Genomic DNA, 26283 nt, shown 5'->3' on the forward strand with positions numbered 1-26283 from the left:
TTTAAGGGTCTGGAGCGGTTCATTTAAGCATGCCAAATGTCATTTTTGGTCACCTGAGTTTGCCAAGTGTGGTTATTTTACAGAGCTGTTGTAGGGGAGGAGGAAGGTTGTGCAGGGCGGGGAGGCAGGTTTGCAGATGCCATCTCAGGTGGTGGTTCTGGAGGACCTGACTGGCTGGCGTTAATCTGGTGATGTTCAGATGTTGTCCTGGGCCACTCATGTGACACTTGGGGCTCACCATGGTGGTGTCCCGGTCCCCTTGGGGCTCTCCAGCGTCTCTGGACACCAGGTTGTACTGAAGGGTAGGTGTTTCTGCTGAAAGGAGCCCCCAAGGAAGTGCTACCCTGACACAAATATTGGGGTGTGTTTTCAGTTTTCCAGGTGGGTTTTCCTAAGCAGCCCCAGCAGCTGAGCTGTGAGAGCTGGGACATTCCCTGGGCACGCGGTGGCACTTCATCCCAAGCAGGATCAGTGTGTCAGTACGCACGGCTGGATTTCTGCAGAACAGCAAAGGGCTTTGTCCTGTGGTGACTCTTACGACCATTGACAGAGCTAAGACCTAGAAATCCCCTTTCTTCTGGGCTTCTTTAGTCCTGAGCGGTGAAGGTCTGGTCGCTGGGCTTTGAACGGTGATTATTTTGAGGGAGTGGGGTCAGTTCACACTGTGGGACTAGCAGGGCTTCCCCCTGCCAGCCCCTCTGTGCACACAGGGTCTGCCAAAGCGAGAAGAACCTGCTGGATCTGATTTCACCCTGGTGTTGGCCTCCCATCTTCTTTCCGATTGACAGTAACGCTCTGAACGGCAGGAGCTTGAGCGGGGACCAGGAAAGGAGGATTTTGGGGTGTTTGAGGTGGGGTTGCAAGTGTGCAAGCTGCTGTGGCTCCAGGGCTGAGGAGTTTGTGGGTTTGCAGGGGGTTTAGCGTGTGGGTGCGAGTGTGCCCGGGGCATGCGTGTGATGCTGTGAGCTTAAAGCAAATCCTGCATGTGCATTTGGGTGCCGGGGAGTAGCTGATTGTCTCCCCGGGGTGTGGGTGGTCTCCTGCGGTGCCGGAGCTCTGCACAGCCCTTCTCCTGCAGCTCTGCCTCTGTTCAGCTTGTACTTGCTTGTACACCTTCTTCTGAAGCTAATGTCAGCCGTGATGGGATGTTGGATTAGACTAAATCTCCTCGGTTTAGCTGGAATGTTGTCTCGCTGTAGCATTTTTCTCCCTTGCTCTTTTCTCTAAGCCTTCCCCTACAGACAGCTAATTCTCCCCTTCCCCCACATCCTGTCATACCCCAGAGCATGTCACAAGGAATTAAGGGCTGAAAAGGCCTGGGAGAGAGAGAGACGCTGCTCCTCTGGAACAGTCTCGCTTTTCTGTCACCGGGGTGGCCCCCTCTGTGTGCCCCTTTTGTGTCCCAGCCAATTCCCCACCCCCTGGCCATTCAGGACGTGCCAGAGGAGACACCAGCGGCCCCGAGCCTTTCCCAGTCCTGCTCCGGAACGTCGCCCGATGCCATCGGCTGCGCCCAAGGGCTTCCTGGGGCTTGGGGACAAACCCGAACCGCTGCCGCAGAGCTCCCGATCCCACCAGCGTCTCGGTGACAAGAGGGAGGAGGTTTGTGCTGCCGCGCTTGCTGCCGGAGGGTTTTCCTGCTCTCCTGCATCGCTGACAGCATCGCCTGCTCTCGCTCCCCATCCTCCTTCCCACAATTCACACACAATCTCCTCAGAATAGAGATGATGTCACTTCCTTCGGAGGGTGCCGGGGGTGTGGAAGGGGAGTCACGACCCCTGGCTCGGTGGCTTTCAGCCCCGATGAATAAGTGAGGTTGGTGTGCGGGAGGGATCTGAGGACGATGCCGCTCTCCATCGCAGGCACTCGCCGCCCGCCCCGTGCCTGGTGGCATTTTCAGTGGCTGCAAGAAGAGTTTGCTGCTCCCTCCCTGGCTCGTGATGTGTGTCTCCCTGGATATCCGCTTCTCCTGAAACACCTTTCCGGCAGAGAAGAATGTGCAGCGGCTGGACCACGTGCCATGTAAGGTTTCTGCTTCCATCGCTCTTTCTCTGATCTGAGGGTGCGGAGCTCCTTGCACACAGAGCTTGTCGCCTGCATGTGCTTCCCCCCGCTTTCTGTGTGGGGAGTTTGGGGCTTCTGGTACTTGGCTTCAGGATTCAGAGTCCAGGGAATTTTTCCTGCTTTGCAGCAATTATCGGGGCAGTGCAAGGGGCTCTTGCTGTTGCAAAGCTAGAGTGGTCTTGGGGCTGTTTGCACTCTGACCTTCCACTTTCCTCCCAATTCCCCTGCTAGATCACATCTTCATCCTCTTAAAATGTCACTCCTGGGATCTGCCACCCCAGGTCAAAGCCAGAGAGTCCTCACACTGAGAGCTTTACTTTGTCTGTGGGCTTTCCAGCCTCAGGTCTTCCATCATCTCCCTTCTTGCCAAACTGGGGGCAAGGCCCCTGACCTCACGCTTTACATTTTCAATAGACGCTCTTTGAAAATTAATTGGGACCCTTTCAGCGGTGCCCGGGGAGCCTGGTAAGCGTTACAGCTGGAGTGACAGTCCCACAGTGAGTGTGACAGTGAGTGACAGCCCGCTCAGCTCCGTCCCCATCTGTTGCTGCCGCCAAGGAATGCACGTATTTGCTGCTCTTGGCCACGCGTTGCCTCTTGCAGCGGCAGAGGGTGTTGAAAGCGGGCAGAGCACAGTGGTTTGCGTCCGCGGAGGTGGAGGAGTTTGTGGAAAGCACATTAGTGGGACGCAGCGAGGGACGATGGAACCGAGGTCTGGGCTCGGCCGGGATTTGCTGCGATATGGAGCCGCATATACCAATCTGCATTAGTGATATTCCAAGATAAGTGTTTGATACAGGCGATGTATTGACAAGCAGGCGGGTTATTCCCGGCGAGGCTGGCACAAGTCGCCAGATGGCCAGAGGAGTGAGCAGTTTGAAGGTAGAGCTGCGATGTACTGATTATTATGTGCTGAGGAAGTGTGAATCCAAATGGTGGTGTAATTTCAGATTTTGCTTTGTTTGGGGAATAGAGCGTTTCCTTCACCCGAGTGAGTAACGTGCTGGAAGCGTGTCAGCCTCTTAACTATGGAATCTCCCGGGAAGCGTGAAGGATTTGTGTAGGTTTTCAAGGCTTGGTGACTGAAATGGATAGGAAAGTCTGGTCCATGGGTACAGGAGGGAAACTCCTCTGCTTTGAGCTGTTCTGCACGGTAGGTAAGTGATGGGGTGACCACACCTGACTGAAGAGGTTTGAGTAGGACAAGGCAGCTTCTGTTACCATTGATGCCCTGATACAGTCTGTGCTCTGTCACAAAACTGACACTTGTGTTACTTTGAAGGTTTAAATTAGTTTAAATGTGATCATGTCACACCTCCCCTATTTTTTTACCCAGAGCACTAATTTAGAGACACAAGTTCATTTTTTTGTTGTTGTTTCCTGGTCTATGAGGTACAGCAGACGATATTCTCTCTGAAATCCCGTTGGAAGTCCTGATTACACTGTAAGTAACAGATGCGGACACTTTGATTTTTGCCTCCGTGAGCCAGCAAATTGCCAGATCAGTACAAAGAGCAGTTATTGCTTTGGAGATGCCGCTTTGGAGCGACGTGGTTGCTGTGGGTCATGGATGGAGCCTCCGGCATCGTGTGAATGTGGAGACTGGGAGGTCAGTGGGGATGGAATAGAAGTGCTGTGATTTGGGACTGAGATGCGCCGGGTGGGAGAACATGGCATTTTTGAGGTGGTGGCTCGGAGCAGAGAGGCACAAGCCAAGGTGTGCTGTCCCCTGGTCTGTGGTGGCGCAGGAGGGTACAGGTAAGAAGCGTGGCAGGGTTTAGGGCACGGAAAACAGGGATGGGAACGCCCGCTGCAGTCAGGGCATCGCTGCTGGCCATGGGCAGACCGCATAGACACGATCTCAGAAACCACAGGTTGACAGAACCAGACAGAAGTCCCGGTTGCGGGTCACGGATGAAGCGTGTTGTACAAGAGCTGCAGAAGGGAGGTCGGGCTGTGCTGCAGGGAGGGACTGAGCTGCTACGGCGCGTTGGACGGGGACTGGAGTAAGTACAGAACTGGAATGGTGTGGGAGAGCCGTGCTGGGAGGAGGTGTCTGGACAGCCCTCTGCAGTCTTGTGACTTATACCATGGCTGCTTTGCAAAGCTTTAAGAATAGGAGCATAAACAAAACGTGGGGAGGAACAGCCAGCCCCTCAATCTTCGGCCTTTTAATTGTTAGCGCTTGCCAGGGCCAGTGTGAACACAAAGGAGATGTGGAGCTGGCAGGGCGAGGGAGAGATCTCCTAGGAGCTCTTGCTGTAAGTGCTTGCTCTTGGGAACCACTCAATAGCTTTCCCAGATGCCGCCGCTAACTGCTAATGGGTATTTTGGCTTGGTGAGCAAAGCGAGGGATGGAACTGTTGGGACAACAAGCGAAGAGGCAGGCAGCAGGTGGAAGAACATGGTTCTAGGGCTCTCTTTAGAGTTAAGTCCAGACTAACCTGTCCAGAGCAGCCCATGGTGGCTGCCCACCAACATGCAGCCCTAACAGGATTCCAAGTAATCTTGTGAAGTGGAGCTGGGCGAGTGGTGATTACGTTCAGTGAGTTGCACACCTGCTTCCCCCGATACTTCCCACTTCTAAACCCTCCGTTCTCTCCTGCGCTGTCCTTCTGGAGCCTGCTGTGCCCCCTGGTGCTGGGAGGAAGAAGCTCTGCCATCTGATGGCAAATAAAACATAGCTCTGAGTTGCAGCCCTTGTGCTGGTGTGGGGCTCTCCGGAGGGGGTGGAGAGGGTCAGAAACATCTTTGATTCTCTTCTTCTGCAGGAGGTGAGCGTCGTGCCTGCTGAACTCCCTCAGACCCGCTAGCCATGCCAGGGATTGTCGTGTTCCGCCGGCGCTGGTCTGTAGGCAGCGATGACCTGGTTTTGCCAGCCGTCTTCCTTTTCCTCCTGCACACCACCTGGTAAGTGAGAAAGGCAGAGGGATGGTTTGAATTCCTCCATGGATTCTCTTTGCTTTTCCTGTTTCTTGCAGCTGTAATTCTTCCTCTGCTTATACATGCAGCTGGAAGGTTTGTTTGGGGCATTTCTGACAGACACCAGCACATTCGCAGCTTCTGGTCCTTTGAATAAGTTCTATTCTAAGTTCTAGTTCCAGTTCCAAAGAGGGATCCTGACCCGAGCTCCCTGTATGCTCCAGCGCTGCCCAAGGTTGTTGCCTGGAGTCTGGGGACGTGTTTCTGTACAGGGGCTCAGGGGAAACAATTAGAGTGGCAGATCCTGTGGGATAATAATGTAACTTGACAAATCATCCCGTTGTTCTGACTGGGGTAGCAGGGCCTCTGGATGGCTTGTGGGGAGGAGATTTCCAGAAGAAATTAATATTAATTACAAGTAGCTGTGGGACACTGAGGAACCTCAGTAGCTTTGTGAGGAGAGCAGGCGTGGGATATTACATGCAGCTTTTTTTTGGTAACGAGCTGGTTTGTGACTGGCAGGTTCGTGATCCTCTCTGTGGTGCTCTTTGGGCTGGTGTACAACCCCAACGAGACCTGCTCGCTTAACCTGGTGGACCACGGCAGGGGCTACCTGGGCATCCTGCTCAGCTGTATGATCGCGGAGGTGGCAATCATCTGGCTCAGCATGCGAGGCAGCATCCTGTACACAGAGCCCCGGGACTCCATGCAGTATGTGCTCTATGTCAGACTGGGTAAGAGGCAGCGGCCGGAGCCCTCCGGGTGACTCAGCCTCCACTCTGCCATCTGCTCGCGCACAAGACTCCTCTCCCCACACCCTGACAAACACGCAGCTTCTGAAAGACATCCAGATGGCCACTCGGATGTGATATGCATCTGAATGTATCGCGTATACTGCGCCCTGTCATTGCTGAAAGACTTTCACGCAATGCCCCAAATATCTTTCTAGCAAACCTTTAACTTGTCATGCTCATTGCCATGCAGGTACATCCTTTTCCTCTAACAAAATATGCTCCCCTTCTGCCTTGCGGCGCAGTTCTGCCACAGTGCGATGCATCTACACCTCTCCCCCAGCTTTTTTCCACGTGTTTTGCTATGATACAGACGTTACGTCTGTGCAGATCGCGGTGGTTCTGACCCCCAGGCCTGGGCACGTCCTCGCCTGTCACACAGACACCGAAGTCTGCACCCACCTACCCCGAGCCATGCACTTGACCTCTTGACTCGTGTGGTGCACCTCTCCAGCCAGCAACCTGCACCTTGATACTTCTGTGAGATAAATAGGTTTACCACCTGCTCGCTCATTGCTTCCTCTCTCTTTGAGTGCATATTTATCTTCCTAAAAAACATTTCCTGTTGTCCTCACCCACCAAGAACTATATCAGAAAAGAGATTGTCCCTTGATGTTACTCAGGGCTTCCCTTTTAGCTTGTCATCCCTCCTCCATTCTGTTGTCTTCCAGGTACAGAAACTTAATCAGATTTTTCTGTGCTGAGTGAAGATTTTTAGGAGGAAAAATCTTTTGGAAATACAGAGTCAAAGTCATTCCAAACAAAGCATCTCATGTTTTTGCATCTCTGTTGTTGCTGGATTGTTTTCCTGCAGAATTCGCTAAAATATGGGTAACTCTGCTTGCAAGCTCTGTCTGGGAGACATTTCCGCCTCGGAGTGCTCAGTGCAAATCATGAACATGAACAGCAAACAAATCTCTCTGCAGTTCCCAGACACACTGTGGTCTCCCCAGGGAAGCACAGAGAGCCCAGCGGTTTGAGTAACACTCTGTTAAAACCAGATTAAATGGGATGAGGGAGGTAGAGAGAACCCAAGGAGCCATTTTCCTGCCCAAGAAGCATCCACTTTTCTTCCATCTCTGCATTAACTGTATATGTGCTCAGGATCTGTATTTGCACTGTATCTTGGGTCTGGTAGATGCTTGTTACTTGGGGCTTTTTATTCCTAATAGCTTCATCAGTTGTGATGATAGAAACAGGAGTGTGACCGTTGCGTGGGCAAGGGCCTCGTGACTGTCCCATTTTCAGCATGTGCCGTTTGGTGCATATGAATTTAGGGAAAGAACTCCAGTCTGAACCCAGGAAAATCTCATCTGTGCCGCTGCTGCTCCTGCCCTGCACAGGTCATCTCAGAGGGGAGACAAGCCAAGGCAAAGCCCAGCTCAGTGTAAGAACGTAGGCTGGGCTCATTTGGAACCTGCTGTTGAAAACTATTTTATGTGGCTCTTAGAACTGGTCTTTCCAGGCTGGTGAGAGCCTGTAATAACCCACTTAGGAAAAGATTCTGTGCTAACACGGAGATAAGGAGAGTGGATTGCTATTTGGCTAGGCTGGAGTATGGGCTTAGTCTCAGCTCCACCGAAGGCTTGCTGGGCCTTGCTTTACCCTCTTCACACCTGATTGCTGCCCACCTGGGCTTTGGGGTTGCAATGTGGAGGGAAAGTGTGAGGATGGGCACTTCCGAGCAGCCTTTGCCAACTGATTTGTCTTGGGGAGCCACCATCAGCCCCAGTTTTTTGCCCATTAGCGGGGTAACATGCAAAACCGCGGAGCCAGTAAATGATTCTTTAAGGACTGTGTCCTGGGAACTGGTATGGAAGGGGCTGCAAAGGGCAGAGGTGCTGGGAACATTTGCTGAGCCTACTCAGCAGGATTAATCCTGGACACACACGACTGTGTTTCCCATCTTTGGAGCGGGGTGGCTGTCTGAGGTGGTGGAGAGCTCGGTGCCGTTCGGTGGTGATTCTCGTTACCTCAGTCCTTCCACTGGCCTGGGCGGGAGGTCTGTCCGTCTGATTCTCACCCATACAGCCCAGGGCACCGACAGCTCGCTGTGCATGTCATTCTGTCACTTAGGAGTCATTAGTGTTAAGCACACATCACATTTTTGTCTCCTTTTCTTCAATATCACCTTCCAAAGCATTGGGGCCCTGTGCTGCAGTCATTTATTCTGTGCTAAAGAACCTGTCTTCGGGTTTCCCCTCCAAAAGATGGGGAGAGGCGATCGGGAATCCTCAGGAAGATGCTGCTACTGTCCTTGTGTTCCTTTTGTTGCAGCGATCTTGGTGATTGAGTTCGTGTACGCGATCGTGGGCATCATTTGGCTAACGCAGTACTACGCGTCCTGCAACGATCTCATGGCAAAGAGCGTCACGTTGGGTGCGTATGGGGAACGCGGGCTGTGTGTTTGCAGACATCCTCTCGCCCCGGAGAGCTGATTCATTTTTGCCTGTGGGGATCGATTGTTGGAAGTGGATCGTAGCTGTAAAATGTGGTGCTTGTTTCCCCGAGACGTTGTTGCTCAGAACACTCGTTCTATTCATCTGTTTGTGCTGTCTGTGCCGAGGCAAGAATTCCCGTTCCCATGGAAGGGTCTGGCTGGGGACTCTGCAAGACCTGCTGCCCCTTTTTCCATTTAAAATGGTTTTACTGTTTCCCTAGAACTCCTTTTCAATCTCCTGGTGGGAGATACACTGATGTTGCAGCCCCTAGATAGTTTATTTAATATCCTTATGCACGGACAGTCTCCTAAAACAGCTGGAAACCCCAGCTGTGGTTCAGCTTTCCCAGAGAAGTTCCTTTTGCTGTAGCTGCCTGCAAGAATATTTGGGGTAACATTAGAGAGGTGGGTCTGGTGTGCTTGTTGTGAAAAGCAAGAAGCGATGCTGCCAAGATTCATGGACAGAGCCGCTGATTTCTGGTTTCTCTCTGCAGGAATGGTGGTTTGCAACTGGGTCGTCATCCTGAGCGTCTGCATCACCGTCCTGTGCGTCTTCGACCCCACGGGCCGGACCTTTGTCAAACTGCGCGCCACGAAGCGGAGGCAGCGCAACCTGAGGACGTACAACCTGCGGTAAAACGCTGTTTTTGGAAGGGTGTCCTGCTGGTTTCGGTTCTCACCATTCCTCCTTCCTTGTTTCTGGGATCATTCAGCCTCAGGCATTGCTTCCCTTTGCTGGGGGTGGTTTGGGAAGGATGCGGCTCAGGGTGTCAGGTGCTGCGTATGGGCATCTGCATCCCAAAGAGGTGAAGCGACGCAGTATCCGACTGGATTGCACATTAGTCGCTGGTTTGGGGAACCCTTACGAGCCCCTTGAGCCAGTGCTGACCACAGCAGCTCGTTTGCCCGTCCCGTAGCAGCATTTTGCCTGTAACACTGAGTCAGTGCTTAAATTTTGTCTTCAAAATAAAACCTTTTTAGCCTGAGGTTTCTTGTATTTGCTCTTGGCCAAGAAGCAATTTCTTTTGTCTTGGCGATCACATCTTTAATTAAGAATTGATTACATCTTCTCGCTGCCCAGATGGGGATATGAAAGCTTTTTTCACCAAGCAAGGCATTTCTCAGAAGTGTTTTTTCCAGTAGCGGGACAACACAAACAGGCTTTGTTTTCTAATGCAGTCCTGACATATGTGACCGTCAGCGAGGAATGTGGCTTTGTGGGACTGGAGGGCATTAGGCTTTGAATGCTAAAAAATGGGGCTTTTTAAAAATACTTTGCAAGTTTTGCGTTTCTGGTTGGGAATGTACATTCAAGGGGTGTTTTGCCTACAGGCTCTTCCAGTGTCTTGAAATGGGATCCCTCAGGTTGTCTTTTTGAGGAAAAACCAGACTTTTCTGAGGATGGTGCAGCACATTTTGTTTGAAGGAGCCAGATTTTTTGATTGCAGAATGTAGGGCAATTTACTACCCTTTCCAATATGTTACTAATGCTAAACTTGACTTTTGCGTTAGTGCCCCATTCACCCCACGTGTGCGACAGCTGCGTTGTCTTCAGGACGAGGAGCTGTGACAACACCGCAGGTCTCGTAGCCCACACCACATCAAAGACGTTTTTTCCCAAAGGGGAACCGAACCACAGATGGCAAAGCGCGATTTTTGGACTTGTTTTGATTGCCTTTATCTCCTCTGTGAGGAGATTTGAGGTCCTAGCCAAGCGAGTGAAGGTGTTTGTCCTTTGGGCTGGGCCCAGGTTTTTCCCTCCAGGCCTGTGACATTTTTGGAGAGCTGGTTCCTTCTGTTTGCAGATTTTTCACTCTAGAAAGGGAGCGTTAACAGATGTTAAACAAGCAAAGCGCTCTGGGCTATGATGGGAAAGGGAAACATAAAATTTTACTGTGTGTTCTCTACTAAAACAATTGTTTTCACAGAGTATATTTTGAAATTCTCCACTCGCTCAAAGCAATCCTTTCCAAAGAATATATTATGCAATTCTCTGCCTGTTTCTGGGTTATGATCCTGTAAGACGTTGAGGGCCTGTTGAAATCCATATGGCTGCAGTGGGATGTGCCTTTGGATGTACAGCAGTAGCTTAACCTTTGTGTTACACTTCACCTGAGCTTTATTCCTTCTATCTTAACTTATGAAATACTCGACGTATTTGTCACATTAAGGAGACCTTTGAGCGGCACTCTGCTGTAGCTATTGGGCTTTCACTCGGTGGTTTTCCTTCACCAGCAGCATCGTGATATGTGTGGGGTTTTATGTTCTTGCAGAGCGAAGAAAATAAACCAACAAAACAAAAGGCTCAGCTAATTGCGCTGAGGCTTTTTCTAAGAAACTCACTTTTAGGGCTTGTACGAAACATGTGGAAGTTGAGCGTTAGGAAGAAAGAACTGGAATGAAAAGGGCTCCGGGCGCATGTGCTTGTTCAGCCCCCGCGGTGAAGCTCTTTGCGTTGCTGCTCGAGTTCTTTGGCGTGTGCTGGAGCAAAGTAAGTCCCGCCAGCTCCAGCCAAGGCGCTTGTCTTCCTCTCTCGGAGCCTTTCTCAGAGGTTATAGATGGTTTGAAATGCTCAGGTGCGAGTTGATGCATTGCCCTGCAGTGTCTGCTCCTTCTGTTCTGGGCAAATACTCCTTTACCAGCATCTTTTTCTTCCAGGTGCAACCCACTTTCTGTGCTTGGGCTTTTCCTCGTGTGGTCGCTTGCCACAAAATAGAAACGGTCCTTTTGTTTGGTTGGTTTTTTTGCTAGTCTGTGTTCACTTTACAAAAGGAACTGGTGTTAGAGGAGCGTTGGACTTGACAGAATCCCAGGTCATGCAGTTGAGCCCCGCTAAGCCTGACCTGACCAAGGATTCTTTGCAGCTTTGCCGGTCAAACCCACAGGACTGTCACCCTGCAGATGTAGGAACTAGGACAAGCTTGTTGTAGTTCATTTTAAATAGGCTTGTCCAATTAGCTAATTTTGAAGCTGAAATTGAAATGTCACATACACCAAATGTGGGTTGAGCTAAACCTTCTGTATTCAGCCTTTTTTTTAACCTTTTCTAATTTGAAAGAGAACCTTTACCTTCTTTCCTTTTTTTGATTCAAGTTATGCTCTGTACTTGAATAGGGTGCAAATTGTTTCAGTCCTGAGACTGTATTATGTTTAATAAATATATATTTTTTTTCCCAACTAAGCTACTTATTGGAAAAAATGGCTCAGCTCCTCTCATAGTAAGTGCTCAGGGTCCTTTGTACCGTTCCCAGCCCTCGTCCCAAGGTGGAGTTTTCCTTCTGGCACGGGACACAGCTGCCAAATTACACGTGGATTTTTCTTCCACCCTGAGTAGGTTGGTCTCTTGGCCATGCTGCTGCCAGCAGATATTGCAGGACAGCAGTGGCTTCATTACAGCGTCCCATTCAGGCAGGACACCAGATATACAAATTCCTTTCCTCCTAAATGAGCTGAGTTAATCTATGTGTGGTCTCCATTTCTTCGCTAGACAAGGATAAACATAAGAACCTGGTTTAACGCGCATTTTACCAGTGACAGCGTAACTTAGCGTTGCATCCTGCTCTTTGTGGTGGCATTCTCCTGCCCGTCCTCACGTGTCCCCTGCTCTTTGTTTGCAGACACCGGCTGGAAGAAGGACAAGCCAGCAGCTGGACGCGCCGGCTCAAAGTGTTTCTTTGCTGCACGCGGACAAAAGACTCCCAGTCGGTAGGTACCAAATATCTCCTGTGTTCATTTCCCTGGGGGTGTTCTTTGCGATCTGGAGGCACAAGGAACCTTAATCCTCTGGTTTTGAGCATTGCAGGATGCTCTTTGAAGTTAATAGCGCTGAAAAGCAGTATTGTCAGCGTTAAACTCTTCTCCTGGGGTGGTTCTGTTGCAGTGAACTGGGGTCATAATTTGACGTTAAGGTATCAGTGGAAGAAATACACCTTTTCACTATGTTTAAGTTCAACTTTGTGGTCAGCTTTAGTTTCCCTCTATCAGCCAGCTTGCTTAGGGAGTTTCTCCTGTTTGCATTGGTCTCATACACTAAAGGAGGAAAGAGGCCTCTTTGAAAATGTGAACCTGCCAAAATCAGCAAAATAATTCTTCTGGATTACTAACAGTCACAAACCACTGCTTAATTTATAGATCCACGTGGGTTTGAACTTTTCACATGCTACAGCTGGGATTTCCCCTTACTGTTCTATAGCCAGGGTGAGGGGCTTGATGTTCCTTCCCCCCAAATTAGCAGCCCACTCTTATTGACAGCAGTGGGAGGAGGTTTATTCCTTATGGAGATATTCAGCCAGACTCAAGAGGACCTGCTGGAGACGTGAGTATGAAGGTGCAAAATTTTGCTGGTGATATTGAAGTTGGTCAGAATTACAAGTGTTTGAGAGCTCTTGAAAGACCAAGCGGAACCAGGGGATTGTGATCAAAGTAATGAAAAAGAAAAGGTGGCGCGTACACATCTGAGGAAACCATTTAAATCGCTTGCATGTACTGGGCTCTGAATTAGTTTCAGCCTCTCAGGAAAAGAGCTGGGAGTTATCAAGGACATTTCAACAAAGACATCAGTGCACAGCAGAGGCCAAAAAATCAGAAAAACATTTAGTTTCAGTAGAAGGGCATAGAAAATGACAGGGAAAACATCAAGGGACCGACCACATCAGTGGTGTCCTCGCTAAATATAGCCTGGTGTTTGGTCTCCTAAAAGATGCAGCAGAAAAAAGAGCGTATTGGAGGGGATATGAACTTGTATAGAAGAGAAACCAGACAGATTTTGACCTCAAAAGGGAAAGGGGTGGGAATAACGGAGAGTCAGGTGAAGGCTCCCTGAGCGTTTGCCCGTCGCCGATGGCAAGCGGTGCCAATGGAGCTAGCGGGTGTGTTGGGGAGCACTGTGTCACTGGCCGCAGAGTGTGCTTTGGAGTGCCTGGCTGCTGGAATTGCTGTAACCCTTTTTGCAGAAATCCAGCCGTGCCTGCTGATCCTGTCCGGGATGAGGTGCCACCGTGTGCCCAGGGAATGTCCCAGCGGGGACTGTCAGCTCTCACAGCTCAGCTGCTGGGGCTGCTTAGGAATATCCACCTGCAAAGCTGAAAAACACCCCAATATTGGTGTCAGGGCAGCTCCAACAGCAGCGTTTCCTTGGGGTTACTCTGAGCAGAGGCTCCTGGCCTTGCCCAGGTGTCCAGCGCCGCGTGTGCTGCAGCGTCCCCGCAGCCTGCTTTCCTGCTTTCTCAACAGCTCTGTTTAATTCAGGAATGCAAAATATTTCACTTCATGTCAAGCTTTTCTTAAACCAACTTTTCATTCTGCGGTGACTGGCTGTTTCTACTTTTTTTTAAGTTCAAGATAAAAGCAGATACCAGAATCTCCAAATTCCTTGCGCTATTGAATTTCCATTTTACATTCAGCTTGAGCAATTTCCAGGCTCTTTTCTTTGCAGGAACAAGCTCTGACTTTGTGTGTCCTGGCATGACAGTGCGTGGAATGAATGTGTACGTAATGGATCAGAAATGAACCCATCGCTGTCTCTCCCAGTCTTTGTGGAAAAATGTTGATTGTCCTCTAGGCTGGGAAACAGTTCTACAATGTGGACATGGCATGGGGGCAAGAATCTCTTCTTGTGGGTCTGAAGTGCTGAATCTCCACGGATTCTGCCAACCCAGAGCCCGCAGGGTTTGTAGCAGAACACACCCATCAATCCTACAATAGAACATCGGATTCTCCACCAAAAATTCATCCTTTGGAACAGAACATACACGTCGAACTTCCATCGCGGCCTTTTCCTTTGGTCAGAGGGTTAAGGGGATGTTGCTGTCGCTTTGAGTTCATGGGGGTTTGTCAGACTTTACTTCAAGGCTGTTTGTACTTCTTGGGCGCTTCTAGGAGCTGCACGAAGATTTATGGGGTCAGTACTTCAAGGATACTGCGGTTGTAACGTGTGAGAGGTTAATACCGGTCCATTTGCGCTTCAAAGGCACAGCTGGCATGGCAACCTGCACGGCTGGCACCTCTAGCCCCGTTCTTAATGGTGATTTAACTCGCTTTTGCAGGCAAGTGAAAAATGATAGAAAGTAATCTTGCACTCCAGGAGTCTGCAGAGATAAAAGAATGTAGGTCACTTCCTTCAAGGCTGCTCAGAGAGAAGGGATTTACTTTCTTGCCTGTCAAAGGAGAGAGATGGAGAGATCCCGTCCTTTCGTGGAGCCGTTCGTAGCACACGGCTCAGGCTTCCTCCAGACGAGCCTGCGGCCGTGTGGCTGGAGCTGCTGAGGAAATGATGCCGTGAAAAGGCGGGCTAAAAGTTGAGGACAAGGCTGTGACAGAGCTTGGTAGGAAAGATTTAGTGATGGCAGGAGGCAAAATACTGAGCGCTGGTACTACAGCACTTAGGTTGTGTCGGTCCAAGCTCTGGGTCACGCTCATCTTTGAACATGCTGGTCTGACCAGTCTCACAGTCCAGCACATCTCTCGCTTCCCAAACCATTCTCACTGGAGCTCTTGGGGTTTTTTTGTAGTAGAGAGCAAAAAGAAAAATAACATTTCTTTTTCTCAAAATCTCTTTGTCACTTTGCTTCGGAGCTTCGCTCGACCCTCTCAGGTCAGTGCCGCTTCTCTCCCTCCTGTGATGTCTTTTTTGGGTCTGGTCCCCTTCTCTTCTGGGAACTCTGCATTTGACGACCGATCCTTTTCCAAGTTTTCCTTTCCAGGTGCTTTTTCTTGGGTGTAGTCTGAAATAAACCTGGAAAAGCCTGGTGACTCAGGAAGCTCCTTCCATCCTGAGAGCTGCCACACATAGCTCCTGCTTGTTTGATTAATTCTTTGAAATCACGTAGTGAAGAGCGTGACGGTGGAGAACGAGCAGCTGCAGAGACTGGGTGGCAGGATCCAAAAGCCGTCGCTTCCTCCGTGATGCCCCTGGGATGCTGAGGTCTGGGCTAAGCAGGGGCAAAATGATCCCGGGTCAGAGCTCCAGAGTTGAAGAGGTTGTTAAATAGGACAAAATCAGTGTGGTTTTGGTTTTGTGGCAATTTTGTTATTGTTGTGTTGTTTATTTCCAGAATAGCCTTTGTTCAAATGAAGTTGCTTTGAGGAGCGGAGAGGCCACTGAGATGGCTGTGGGCTGCGATTTGCTCGGTTCTCGTCGTGCTTCCTCTGTCTTATTTACAATACAGAGATGAAAACATTTCCTTTCTGTGCGTTCATGTCTGCCTGCTCTGTTTTGATGCTGAGCTCTGCTTGTCCACACATCAGCACCAAGCACAGTACAAATTCAGTCTCGGCTGAGGCTTCCGAGTGCGACCATGTAAAATAAATATGAGATATTGATATGATTAGAGCAGATATGGTACTCCCTGAAGGAATCTCATGGATGTTTTGAGAGCAGGCTCCAGAAATGAGGCCGTTGCTGCCGCGCTGGTTCTCATTCTATGGCCTGTTTTGCGGCTCCCCGCACCCAGACTCTTTTCTCTTGCTGGGTTTTTGCAGGACGCCTACTCGGAGATCGCCTACCTGTTCGCTGAGTTCTTCCGAGACCTCGACATCGTCCCGTCCGACATCATCGCGGGGCTGGTTCTCCTGCGGCAGCGGCAGCGGGCCAAGCGCAACGCCGTGCTGGACGAGGTGGGTGGCGGCATCTCCCTCGGCCTCTGATTTACCTCCTGCGTGACAATAATGTGACTCTGCCCACCTTATTTTGTGCTGTGATGGGCTGTTGCTGCTCACTGAGCTGTAACGTAAAAATCCTGACTTTAGCGGCTTTTTTTCCGAGACACCCAAAGGGCTCAAGTGACACTGAGTCAAGCGTGCAAAACCCATCATGTTTTCTAGGCAGGTTGTTTAATTCTTGAGCCAAACGGGCACATGTCCTGAAGGACCTGGTGGGTACTTGAAGGTAAATGAGAAGATAATTGCTCATATACAGTGATGTGGAGAAGATTCCAGCATCTGGGTAAGGCTGCAGGAGGAACTTTAGGGAAGAACTCCTACATTCCCAAGAGTTCACTGGCATTGGGATTTCCATCTTGTCAGCCCAGTAGAAAATGTTGTGTTGTTTTCCCCAGAGGTGGGTTCAGATGTTGGTGGTTGTATTAGGCTGAAATAACAGCCGAATTAGAACTGGTTGAGGAAACTGGTTTTGATAGCTGAAAGGATCTTGTCCCAGGTTACACAGCACTTTTCTCAGGTGTAGGTTTTTGTCTTGGTGTCATAGAGAAGAATGTTCATGTATGTTTGTGACTTACAGGCAAACAATGACATTTTAGCTTTTCTGTCTGGGATGCCCGTGACCAGGAACACCAAGTATCTGGATCTGAAAAACGCGGTAAGTCAGTGGATTGTGACCTTGCGAACTCGCTGTCCTTCCCCATGTAACCTGTTTTCTCAGTGGCTTCTCTTATTCCTTTCTACCTCTCTCTAGAATAATCAAAGATTAGTACAATGGAATATAATAACAATGCTTGCTCTCTGAAGGCTTTTTGTCTTCAGATCACTTTTAAAGCGATATCTGTCCGTCCTCTGCTTTGTGGGGAGAGGCAGTTGTTTCTAGTCAGGTGTGGGAAGGCGATGGGTGGTTTCCCCACACCCAGGTACAAGTTGAGCGCTGCATCCAGGAGTGTGGTGCTGAGCTCCAGATGGAAGCACCACCAGCAGAGCTCCATCTCTGTAAGGGCAGGGAGCTGCCTGCAATGAAACAGCCTTCCTCGCCAGGACTGCTGCTTGTCGGCAGTTCTCGGGGTGAAAACGCCTGAAATCTGTTCTATTCTGTGCAAATTAAGCCTGGCTTTTCTTCTGGGATGCTGCTCTTGCAGCCTTTCATTGGGCAGACTCCCATGATTAGATGATAATACTGCAAGAGAGAGGCAAGACTGACCCAATCCCAGCATCTCCCATCAAGTCATTCTGTGATTAACCTGCTTGCGTTGGGTTTAATGCTAAAATCCTGCTCAGCCTTCTGAATGTGTGCGGGGAGAGATGGCAGCAGAGCTTACAGCGCTGATTTATGGTCCTCTCTGGGCATCTTCTGGCCTGTGGCTATGTGCCAGCAGTATATTTTGAGAGTTTATCTTCTTGGGACTTAAACTGGTTTGTCTTTTCCTTAGCTAGGGTGCAGTGGGGCAAATCCAGGCTTCACTTTGCAGCAAGGTGCTTGGTACACAGGAGGATTCCTGTAGAATGAACTCCTAGTTTAGTTAAACAGCCAGTAGGGCCCTTCCTCTTGGGAAAATCAGAGAAGGCTGATGCTCAGAAAAAAGGTGCATGTGTCTAACGATGATGGAGACAGGGAAACGGTAGGAAAACTCGCTGTCTAAAAGAGAATGAAGCCTTCAGCGAGTCTGTTGTTTCTTGCAGCAAGAGATGCAGCGGTACAAGGAGGTGTGTTACTACATGCTGTTTGCGCTGGCCGCCTACGGCTGGCCCATCTACCTGATGAGGAAGCCCACGTGTGGACTCTGCCGCCTGGCCAGATCCTGCTCGTGAGTGCCCGTCCTGTCACTCTGCCTCTTCTGCCCTTTTCCCTTCTGTTTTTCCCAGATTTAGAGTGATTCTTTTATCAGTTTGCTCTCTCCATCACTCCCCTATTTCTTCTCCTTCCCTGCTTTTCTCCTCTTTTCCATTCCCATGCTTCTTCTGTCTGTTAGGAACTCTGTGCCTTCATACTCCTAAGTCTTTCTCCTCAGTCTCTTCCTCACAGTTGCTTATCTGCTTCCCTGTTAAATGAACCGGGCTGTAAATGCCCCATAAACTCTGACGCACTAAGGATCGTGCCAGTCCTGTGCAGTTCGAACTCACCTGGCACGAGACTCTTTTCACACTGACTCAAACGAGCCGTCTTGGAGCTCAGAAATCAGATTTATTGGCCAACCCAGCTATGCAGGGAGTTGACATTTGGATCTTTATTAAAGCATCGGCGAGACTTGGCTGGAGTTTGTGCTGCGTTCTATCTGTTTTTCTGCCGTGCTGTTTAATGCTCACCTCGTGGTAACAATGCTGTTATTCAGCTCGGGGTTGTGTTGTTTTAAACCTTTGCTTTCTGCTGCCCTGATGCTGTCAGTGCATTCTCTTTTTTGCACTTACACGGGCAACTTATTTGCTGAACCCGTCAGGAGGAATATCTTTCCTTTTGAGTACTTTTATTTGCGAAATGTCTCATAAAGGAAAGAAGGAAAAAAATCTACGCATCTGTTTTGGTTCTAGGATGATTCTAGACGGGTTTTCTGTTTTTGTTGTTACAAATAGCAGTAAAAGCCAGCAGCTCTGGGTGTTGCAGTGCTGTAGGGCTGCGCTGTGAAGTGCAGCATTGCCCGAGCAGCCATGGCAGCCCCACCGTGCTCTGGTTCCTTGGGGACTGGCTGTCCTGTAGCTCTCTCTGCTGCTCAGAAGGAAAACTACATCTGCTCCCAGTGCCCCTTTTTGCTGCTGAAACATGAGTTGGTGCTGTTTTGTGCAGGAGCTCCCACAAATGAAGGGAATTGCTCCTGTCGATGCCGCTGTGACGTGCAGGTTCTGCCTTTCCCTTATCTCTAGGCACTCTGCTCTAAACCCAGTCTCTTCCATGCTCCTCTTCTCCTCAAACCCACGTTTTGTCCTCCTGCAGATGTTGCTGTTTCTGTCCCTCGCGTCCCGGCTACGCGCCCAGCGTCACCATCGAAGAGGACAACTGCTGCGGCTGCAACGCCATCGCCATCCGGCGCCACTTCTTGGATGAGAACATGACCTCAGTGGACATCGTGTACACGTCTTGCCATGACGCGGTAAGGAGAATCTGCCACCCCCTTCAGATTCGGGGCAGGCTCCTCAGGGATTTCCGTGCTGTGTAGTGGGACAAAGAAGGAAACTTAAGCCCTTTCTGGGGTTTTTTTTTTGACCCTAGAGCTGCCCAAGTTATCTCTCCATCAAGAAATTCGGCCACTTGGGCAGAAATATTTGCTCCTGCCAAAAATGGGATCATTGAGAGGAGAGTTTTATCCATAAGGCATAACCTGCCAGCCTGCTCTGCCTCCTCTTTTCCCTGAGCAGAATAAATAAAGCAGGAATGTCTCACCTGCTTGTTACAGCAGTGGATCTTTTCCAGGTTTACGAAACGCCTTTCTATGTGGCCGTGGACCACGAGAAGAAGAAGGTGGTCATTAGTATCCGAGGAACTCTCTCTCCAAAAGTAAGTGCGGTGGCCTCGCGTACCTTTGGGCACTCTGGCGGATTTTTAGGAGGTTCTGAGACATTCCTGACTCTCTCGTGTTGTTTGACACCCCTGAAACGTGGTGACTCCTTTTCTTGCAGGACGCGCTGACCGACCTGACCGGGGATGCGGAACGCCTGCCAGTCGAGGGGCACCATGGAACGTGGCTGGGACACAAGGTGTGCGCAAGCAAAAGAAAACAAACCCAAACCAAACCAAAAACCCTTGGATGTTTTCACTGTAGGCCCAAAGAAAAGCGCTGTTAATTGCTTGAGGTGCTTTCAAGAAGGGTGGTACATAGATGCAGTGAAATGTTAAAATCCTTAACTGTAACAGTTAAAATCACGGTCTGTAATTAAAAAACCCATAGAATTAGTAAGCACCAAACTGCAAAAAGCATCTGTGGAGACCTAGAACAAAATTATTGGAGTCATTCAAATGACTTTTTCTTCCAATGAGCTTTTCAGAATTAGCAGTTGAGCCCTGAGAATGTGTTTAAAATTCCGTTGCAAGGCGGTAGTCACTGACCCTCGCACAAGGACGCTGGCGGGACTTGTGTCCGGGTAATTAGACGGATGCTGCGTGTCCGTGTTAGCGATCAGGGCCGGGCTGGCTAAATCCATTTATTATAGAGCTCACCTTTGCCCCCCGCGCAGCAAAGTGACAACACACATGCTGAGCTTGAAGCTGATGGGGAATTTGGCAGCGTCTCAAGATGCGGTGCCAGATTAGGCAAGAGAAAACACAAACTGGAAACCTCTTCCTCCAACGTTGAGCTGGATCTGGGTCTGACGGAGACGTGGTTACCTCAGAAGGTGTCATTTGGGGCGCTCTGTAGTCTCCAGGTCTCCCAGATCGGGTGTTTTTGAAAACAAATGTTGTGTACCTGCTGCTTGGCTTATGGGTGTTTCCTTTGTTTTCCCCCACATGAGGAAATTAACTCGGCAATTACATAGAATATGTTATGGAAACATAAATAAATGAGGTGGTGTTTTGTCAGGTAACTGATATTTAGCTGTGTGAATCTTTAATGCTGCTGAAGCGTTATGTCTGCTGTCAATTATAATATCCCTTGGTTTTTGTACTGATTAATTGAGCTCCAAATGACTTTGCACAAGCAGAGTGATCAGCAGTTTGTACAAAGAAAGGTAAAAGGAACAGAAAGGGGAGCAAAGGGAACTTGTTCTTTAATGTGCAGAAAAAGGAGTAATAGATCCCTGCAGCAGCTGCCTTTGCTTTTGATCTGGGTGAAAATATTCAAATGCCAGTGACTTACACAAAACATTATCAGATCATCCCCTTTGTTCTATATTGAGTTTTTTATTTGGCCTTTGTGTTATTTCTTTTTGGGTTGTTCCTAGTACAGAAACATAGCTCTATCTTAAATTATTACCAATATTAATCTTCAGACAATAATGTACTGTTGATTCCCGAGGGAAACTAACAGAGATAACAGAATTTTAAAAGTCTGTCTTGCTGCATTTTTAATGTCCAGCAGTCGACTTCAATACAAAAATAGACGAAGTGTCTTGCTAACACTTACGTTTAATTTGGAGAAGCGGACTTGGCTGTTCAGGAGCTTCCTGCAAATGGTTTGATTTGGGTTCTTTTTCCTGCTGATCGTGTCCCACACGGGCTGGTTTTCATGGTTTTGAGCCATCCCTGCTGACAAGAAGCCGCTGAGCCCTGGGAGCAGCTCTCACCAGTTCAATACATCAGTAAGAGCAACAGCTTTCAGGCTCTTTTCTCTGCCTCCAGACTGCAAAGAAATACAGACTATTTCCATTTCACTTCCCTAGATCTCCAGTTTGTTTGGCTATTTACCTGTGAGGCTGGAAAATGAAGCTCAGATAGTTTTATTCCTTTGAAACTTATGAAACAGTGTCCGTTATAATGCAAAGTCTCAATGTAACTTTGCAGTGATAGAAGTCTCATTCCATAATATTAAAATCACTGTCTATATTAGAACATACTTTAATTATCAAAAATCTCGCTATACGGCTGACTAACAGCCCATTAGCAATATCACCACGGATTTAGGTCACGCTTTTCCAAAATAGAATCCTAAATTCACGCTAGAACTTTATATAAGCAGTCTGCCGTTCACTTCCCATTAGCCACGTTGGAAACGGAGGCTCCTGAACGCGACGGAACACGGACATAAACCAGGCGGCGTCTGCTCTTTGCCGCGGCCGGTGACGTTGAGATGTCCCGGGGAGTCCCCCGCGCTCTGCTCCGTCTCTGCGCCGCTCACATCGGGTTTGATGGGGCGTTTGATACCCAGGCCTTTGAAAACGCCGCTTTTCTTCGCTTTTTGAGATGGCTGTGAATTCTTTTTATATCTCCGAGATTAAACAGCGCTCAATAACATTCACTTCGGCCTTAGGCTGTTTTCAGGTAGGGGAACAGCAAAGGAGGTGATGTGCCCTGGTTTTTGGCCAACACAGGCAGTGGCAATTATTATTTGAGGTCTGTAATCACCCAATTAGCTGATTTCTCTTGGACTACACACTGGTTTTTAGCCTTTGCAGTTCAGGCTCGCTCACCGCTGAATTAAACCGAAGGCAAACACGAGGATTTACACAACACACCAAATTCTACTCGCTTGTTTCTAACAGCTCAACTGCCCTGGTAATTATTACAGAGGGAGGAACATCGTCCAAGTGCAGCCGTTGGCAGAGAGGACAGACGTTCAGAACCAAACTATCAGCTTGTTTGGCATCTCCCAGCAGCTCTCAGCTCCCAGTGAATAAAAACCTTTAATCTACGGTGAACGTCCTTTGACAGCTGAATCCATTTCAGAGTTGCTGCGTTCTCCAGTCATCAATAACTCTCTGTATCCAGATACCGCTGCCACTTTTTCCCTCTAGTAGTGCTTTGGTATTTGCTTTGTTTTCCTTGTGAACTCGTGAGGCTGGTCCATGTGTTTATTCAGGGGTTTAAATGGAGGAGCACAGTTTCGCAGCTAAGGGTGCAGAAAATCAAAGTTGGTTTTTCCATTCTGCCGCAAGTCCCAGTATCTCCTGTATCTGTGTACGCACAGATACACAACCTTGTGTTAAGGAATGGGTTGGTTTATGTTGTGGTGGTGTTTTTTCTCTAGACTTCGCAGCGTGAGCCCGGGAATAGGGCTTTTGAGTATTATCTTAATTGAAGAACTGTCATTACTTCCAACCGGCGTGGCTCCGGTAACCAGCGAGCCAAGACTTGTGCCTAATGAAGTCTGTTCCTAAACGTGGAGGGAGCTGGGTATTGGTTCCCCAGTGCTGCCCTGCGCAGCATTCGGGGCTGCCAGACCTTTAGATCAGGGCTGATACGCGACCATTTCCAACCTGTTCTGTTTGTGTTCCCCTCAGGGAATGGTGCTGTCTGCTGAGTACATCAAGAAGAAATTGGAGCAAGAAATGGTGCTTTCTCAAGCTTTTGGACGAGACTTAGTGAGTATTAGTTTTCTTTTTGTCCTCACAGGTTATATAGAAGACGGGGTTTATGTAAAACCATGTTCCTGAATCTGTTGTGCTGATTTCTGAAACCTTCTTTCCATTCCTACCCCTCTGGATTACCAGACAGGCAACTAGTTACTCATTCCCCCAAGGCTTTGTTTTAATTTTGAAACCAGTATTACAGATCTCCTGACGTTTGTGGTTTTGCTCAGGCAGCGCTAAGGCAGGGAGTCCCATTTGGTGGCAACGCAGGACAGGGAACATTACAAACCAAATCAACAGGAACTAAAATCCCATCTCTATGGAGATTCTCTGTGGAGACGGCGATGGGATGCCGTGCTGGCTGCGTGCGCGCCTCTCGTGATGGAGAGCGATGGCAGAGCCCAAGGGAGGCGTTAGGAAGCAGCTTCCCCCAGTTGATATGTCAGTAATGGTTGGGAAGGGAAGTTCTGAACAGCTGTCCTGTTCTCCTGCCCAAAGAGCCCCACAGCCTGAGCAGCGCCCATGGGGGGGTCGCAGGAGCTCACCGGAGAAAGAAAAGAGGGATAAAAACCTCAAATAACTCCCTGAAACTTGAATGCTGCACTGAAGCATCTGCCGTGTAGTATTTGGTAGGTGTAGGGAGAGACACAGAGGCATCCGAGTCCTGTATACGCTGCTTTATTCCTCTCTGCCCAAAAAGGGAGAATTGGTCTTGTTAAATGAGCTGTTACTCAGGAGGGGTTTTTGCTGATGTCCTGTAGAGCTCAGCTGCTGCCTGGCTGAGAAGATGCGGTGACGTTGGGAGCTCTGTGCTTTGGTTGTCTCTGATGTGTGATAATAAGTGTGATATTCTATTCTGTTTGAAGCCGGCTTTATAGTGGGTCCAGCTGGATTTGAGGAGGAGCCAAAGGCTCATCAAATCTTAACTGACCCAAACAGCTCGAGTGTCCGTTTCCTTTTCCTTCCTACTGTTTTCTTCATTTAGGGAAGGCCCAGTAGGTCAAACACTGATGGAAGTATAGGAGAGAGTTCCAGGAGAAAGAATTCTCAGGGCCCTTCAGAACAAGCAACATTGCAGGACAGGGGTGTGCCGGGACTTAAACTAGACAGTGTAAATCAGAATTCTGCCGTTTCAAAATCAAGGGTAGGACAGTACCCTCCCTAGTTGTGCTGGTGGTGGAGCCGGTTAGCTGGGCTCTGCAGTTCTCGTGTTTAGGAAGGACTAACAGCTGGGGAGGGGACAGGTTTAGGGACTTGTGGACTTCATCGTTCAGCCTAACATCGATTTCTTTGCGTTTTGTTTTCAGGGCAGAGGAACAAAACACTACGGCCTGATTGTGGTGGGTCATTCCCTGGGGGCTGGCACGGCTGCCATCCTGTCCTTCCTCCTGCGGCCGCAGTACCCGTCGCTCAAGTGCTTTGCCTACTCTCCCCCAGGTGGGCTGCTCAGGTAGGTGTTGGGGCAGGAGGACCCTTGAGAGAGGATTTGGGTGGTTGTAACTGGATCAGATCCTGTTTGAGATGCTCTCAAGGGCACTAACAGACAAGTCTCTGCCCTGAGAGGCGCACAGAAAAATGGAGCGGCAGTTTAGAGGAGCTGAGTTGTTGGCAGCCTCTGCTCTGTGTAACAATTTGGAGTTTAGGCAGGTGCCCGCTCTCCCAATATTCCGGTTTATGACTTAGTTGTCTGTGGCTATAGCTGTAATTTCACCCTGGCTAGTGGAAAATACAAGTTGAGTGGCCAGGGTGCAGTTTCCTTATTCTCTGCACAGTGCTGGTGTGTCCACCCCCTACCTGCTGTGAATAGATGCACAACAAGAGAGATCCTTGACCTGATACAGATGTCTGCATCGGTTGATCTAGTTGTTCGGACTCCTTTTGCAGCTGACAAAGAAACTGGCACTTCTGGGGTGTGATTTCTGCCATTCTAAAGTGGGTATTTAAAAGAGGTCAGAGGAATTGTGGTTCTTGGGTGCCTGTTTCTTTCCCCCGGCTACAGGGGGAATCTGGGGTGGCTGCCTCAGATTGTCTGAAGAGTTTCGGTGAGTTCCTCCCCCTGTAAATGGGAACAGACCTGCCGGTCATGTTATTCAGACGGCAGCCAAACAAAAACATCACGCTCAATTGTTTTGAGGTGAGGTATGGTCTTTCTGGTTGTGACAGACACTATGGGGACACTCGGAAGCAGCCATGGGCTCTCAGAAGCTGCTGGTGACAGTTACTGCATCATGTTCCGGGAGCAGCCAAGGGTTTGAAACCATCCTGCTGACGAATCTGGTACTGGCGTGCCTTGTTGTGCTAGTTATCCCTGCAGCTACAGAAGAGTTGATCTGTAGGATGTTTAATGAGAATTTTACAGCTTTTCTGCTCAGAGCTTCCACTCCCGAGATCCCTTGATAGTTCGGGCCATACTGTGCGGTGTCACCTCAGCTGTCACAGTGTGACTTGCCACGCTGTGTTGGGCTGTGTCGTGCCCAGGCTCATCTCTACATCAACAATGTGGCATCTGCCTGTGGTGACGGATTCCGAGGATTATTTCTGGGAAGGCAGCTGATTCCAGAGCCAGTTTATAGAGTGGAAGCCTTAATTCCCTCTTACCTTGGTGCTCAGGTTGTGGCAGAGAGTGTCCCCCTTGGTTCTATGCTGTCTTTTTAGAGTAGTCTCAGGAACATGGAGTATCTTCTCCTTCCTTTCTGCTGTTCTGGCCATTCCCAAACCATAGGAAAACAACTATAAGACACTGAGTTAGAGTATTTCCTTTTCCAAGCCTATTCAGAGCCATATGCAGGTAAGGACGGAGGAGCTGCCCTGTTTCATGAGCTATGCCATTGCAGAATAATGTTGCTTGGGGCATGGGATGTGAATATCAGGCTTTTCTTCAGCAGGGTCTAAGTCCCCAAAGCCTTGAGCAACTTGGGTTGTGGTTTCCATGACCCCGATTCACTGTCTGGTCACCTCTCCTATACCAGTGGCAAACTGGGAATGAAGTGCGGTTTGCTGCTACTCAAACACTGTTTGCTTCTTCTTGGTCCTGTTTCTCTTGCAGCGAGGACGCCATGGAGTATTCAAAAGAGTTTGTGACTGCAGTGGTGCTTGGCAAAGACCTAGTGCCCAGGCAAGTTGAGAAGTGGCTGAATTTCTTGATGAATATCTGCTCTTCTAAGCCAAAATCACCATTTTCCTATCAGAAACACCTCAATTTTGTCTCCAGTTTCCTCATTTACCCATCCTTGTGTGCTTCTGACTTGTCTTCCCACTTACCTACATCTTTTACCTGGACACCTCTGTTGGTGTTTCACACACCTTTTTATAGGCATTTCCCACCCTGTCTGTGTGAAAGAAAAGGGTGAATATGACTGTCCCATCTCTGTCACTGTCCTACTTATGGTATATGACATGTTGTTGCCATCATCCTGCTTGCGTGTGTTATCTCAGACCTCTCTATGCTCTGCCCTGAACTCCATAAGCTGT

At 49.1% G+C, this 26283-nt stretch overlaps 1 protein-coding gene across 5 annotated transcripts in view; it reads left to right on the forward strand.

Annotated features, from left to right (window-relative positions):
• Nucleotides 1-26283, forward strand: part of DAGLA (diacylglycerol lipase alpha) — a 55688-nt gene that overhangs the window by 22748 nt on the left and 6657 nt on the right. For 4 of the 5 annotated variants that reach the window (XR_013922244.1, XR_013922245.1, XM_080346268.1 and 1 more), the window contains 15 exons: nt 1863-2022; nt 4836-4974; nt 5509-5720; nt 8055-8156; nt 8712-8850; nt 11835-11922; nt 15697-15831; nt 16454-16531; nt 17560-17684; nt 18806-18962; nt 19283-19366; nt 19489-19566; nt 22744-22824; nt 24120-24262; nt 25859-25927. Coding sequence is in view for 3 of the 5 variants with exons in the window: in XM_080346268.1 (XP_080202394.1) it covers nt 4880-4974; nt 5509-5720; nt 8055-8156; nt 8712-8850; nt 11835-11922; nt 15697-15831; nt 16454-16531; nt 17560-17684; nt 18806-18962; nt 19283-19366; nt 19489-19566; nt 22744-22824; nt 24120-24262; nt 25859-25927 (1586 nt within the window). In the remaining 2 variants the exon portion in view is untranslated. The remainder of the gene's footprint in view (nt 1-1862; nt 2023-4835; nt 4975-5508; nt 5721-8054; nt 8157-8711; nt 8851-11834; nt 11923-15696; nt 15832-16453; nt 16532-17559; nt 17685-18805; nt 18963-19282; nt 19367-19488; nt 19567-22743; nt 22825-24119; nt 24263-25858; nt 25928-26283) is intronic. The other variant, XM_080346270.1, reaches the window with a different exon arrangement.

The sequence above is a fragment of the Nesoenas mayeri genome, assembly GCF_963082525.1.
Source record: "Nesoenas mayeri genome assembly, chromosome: 5".
Lineage (NCBI taxonomy): Eukaryota > Metazoa > Chordata > Aves > Columbiformes > Columbidae > Nesoenas > Nesoenas mayeri.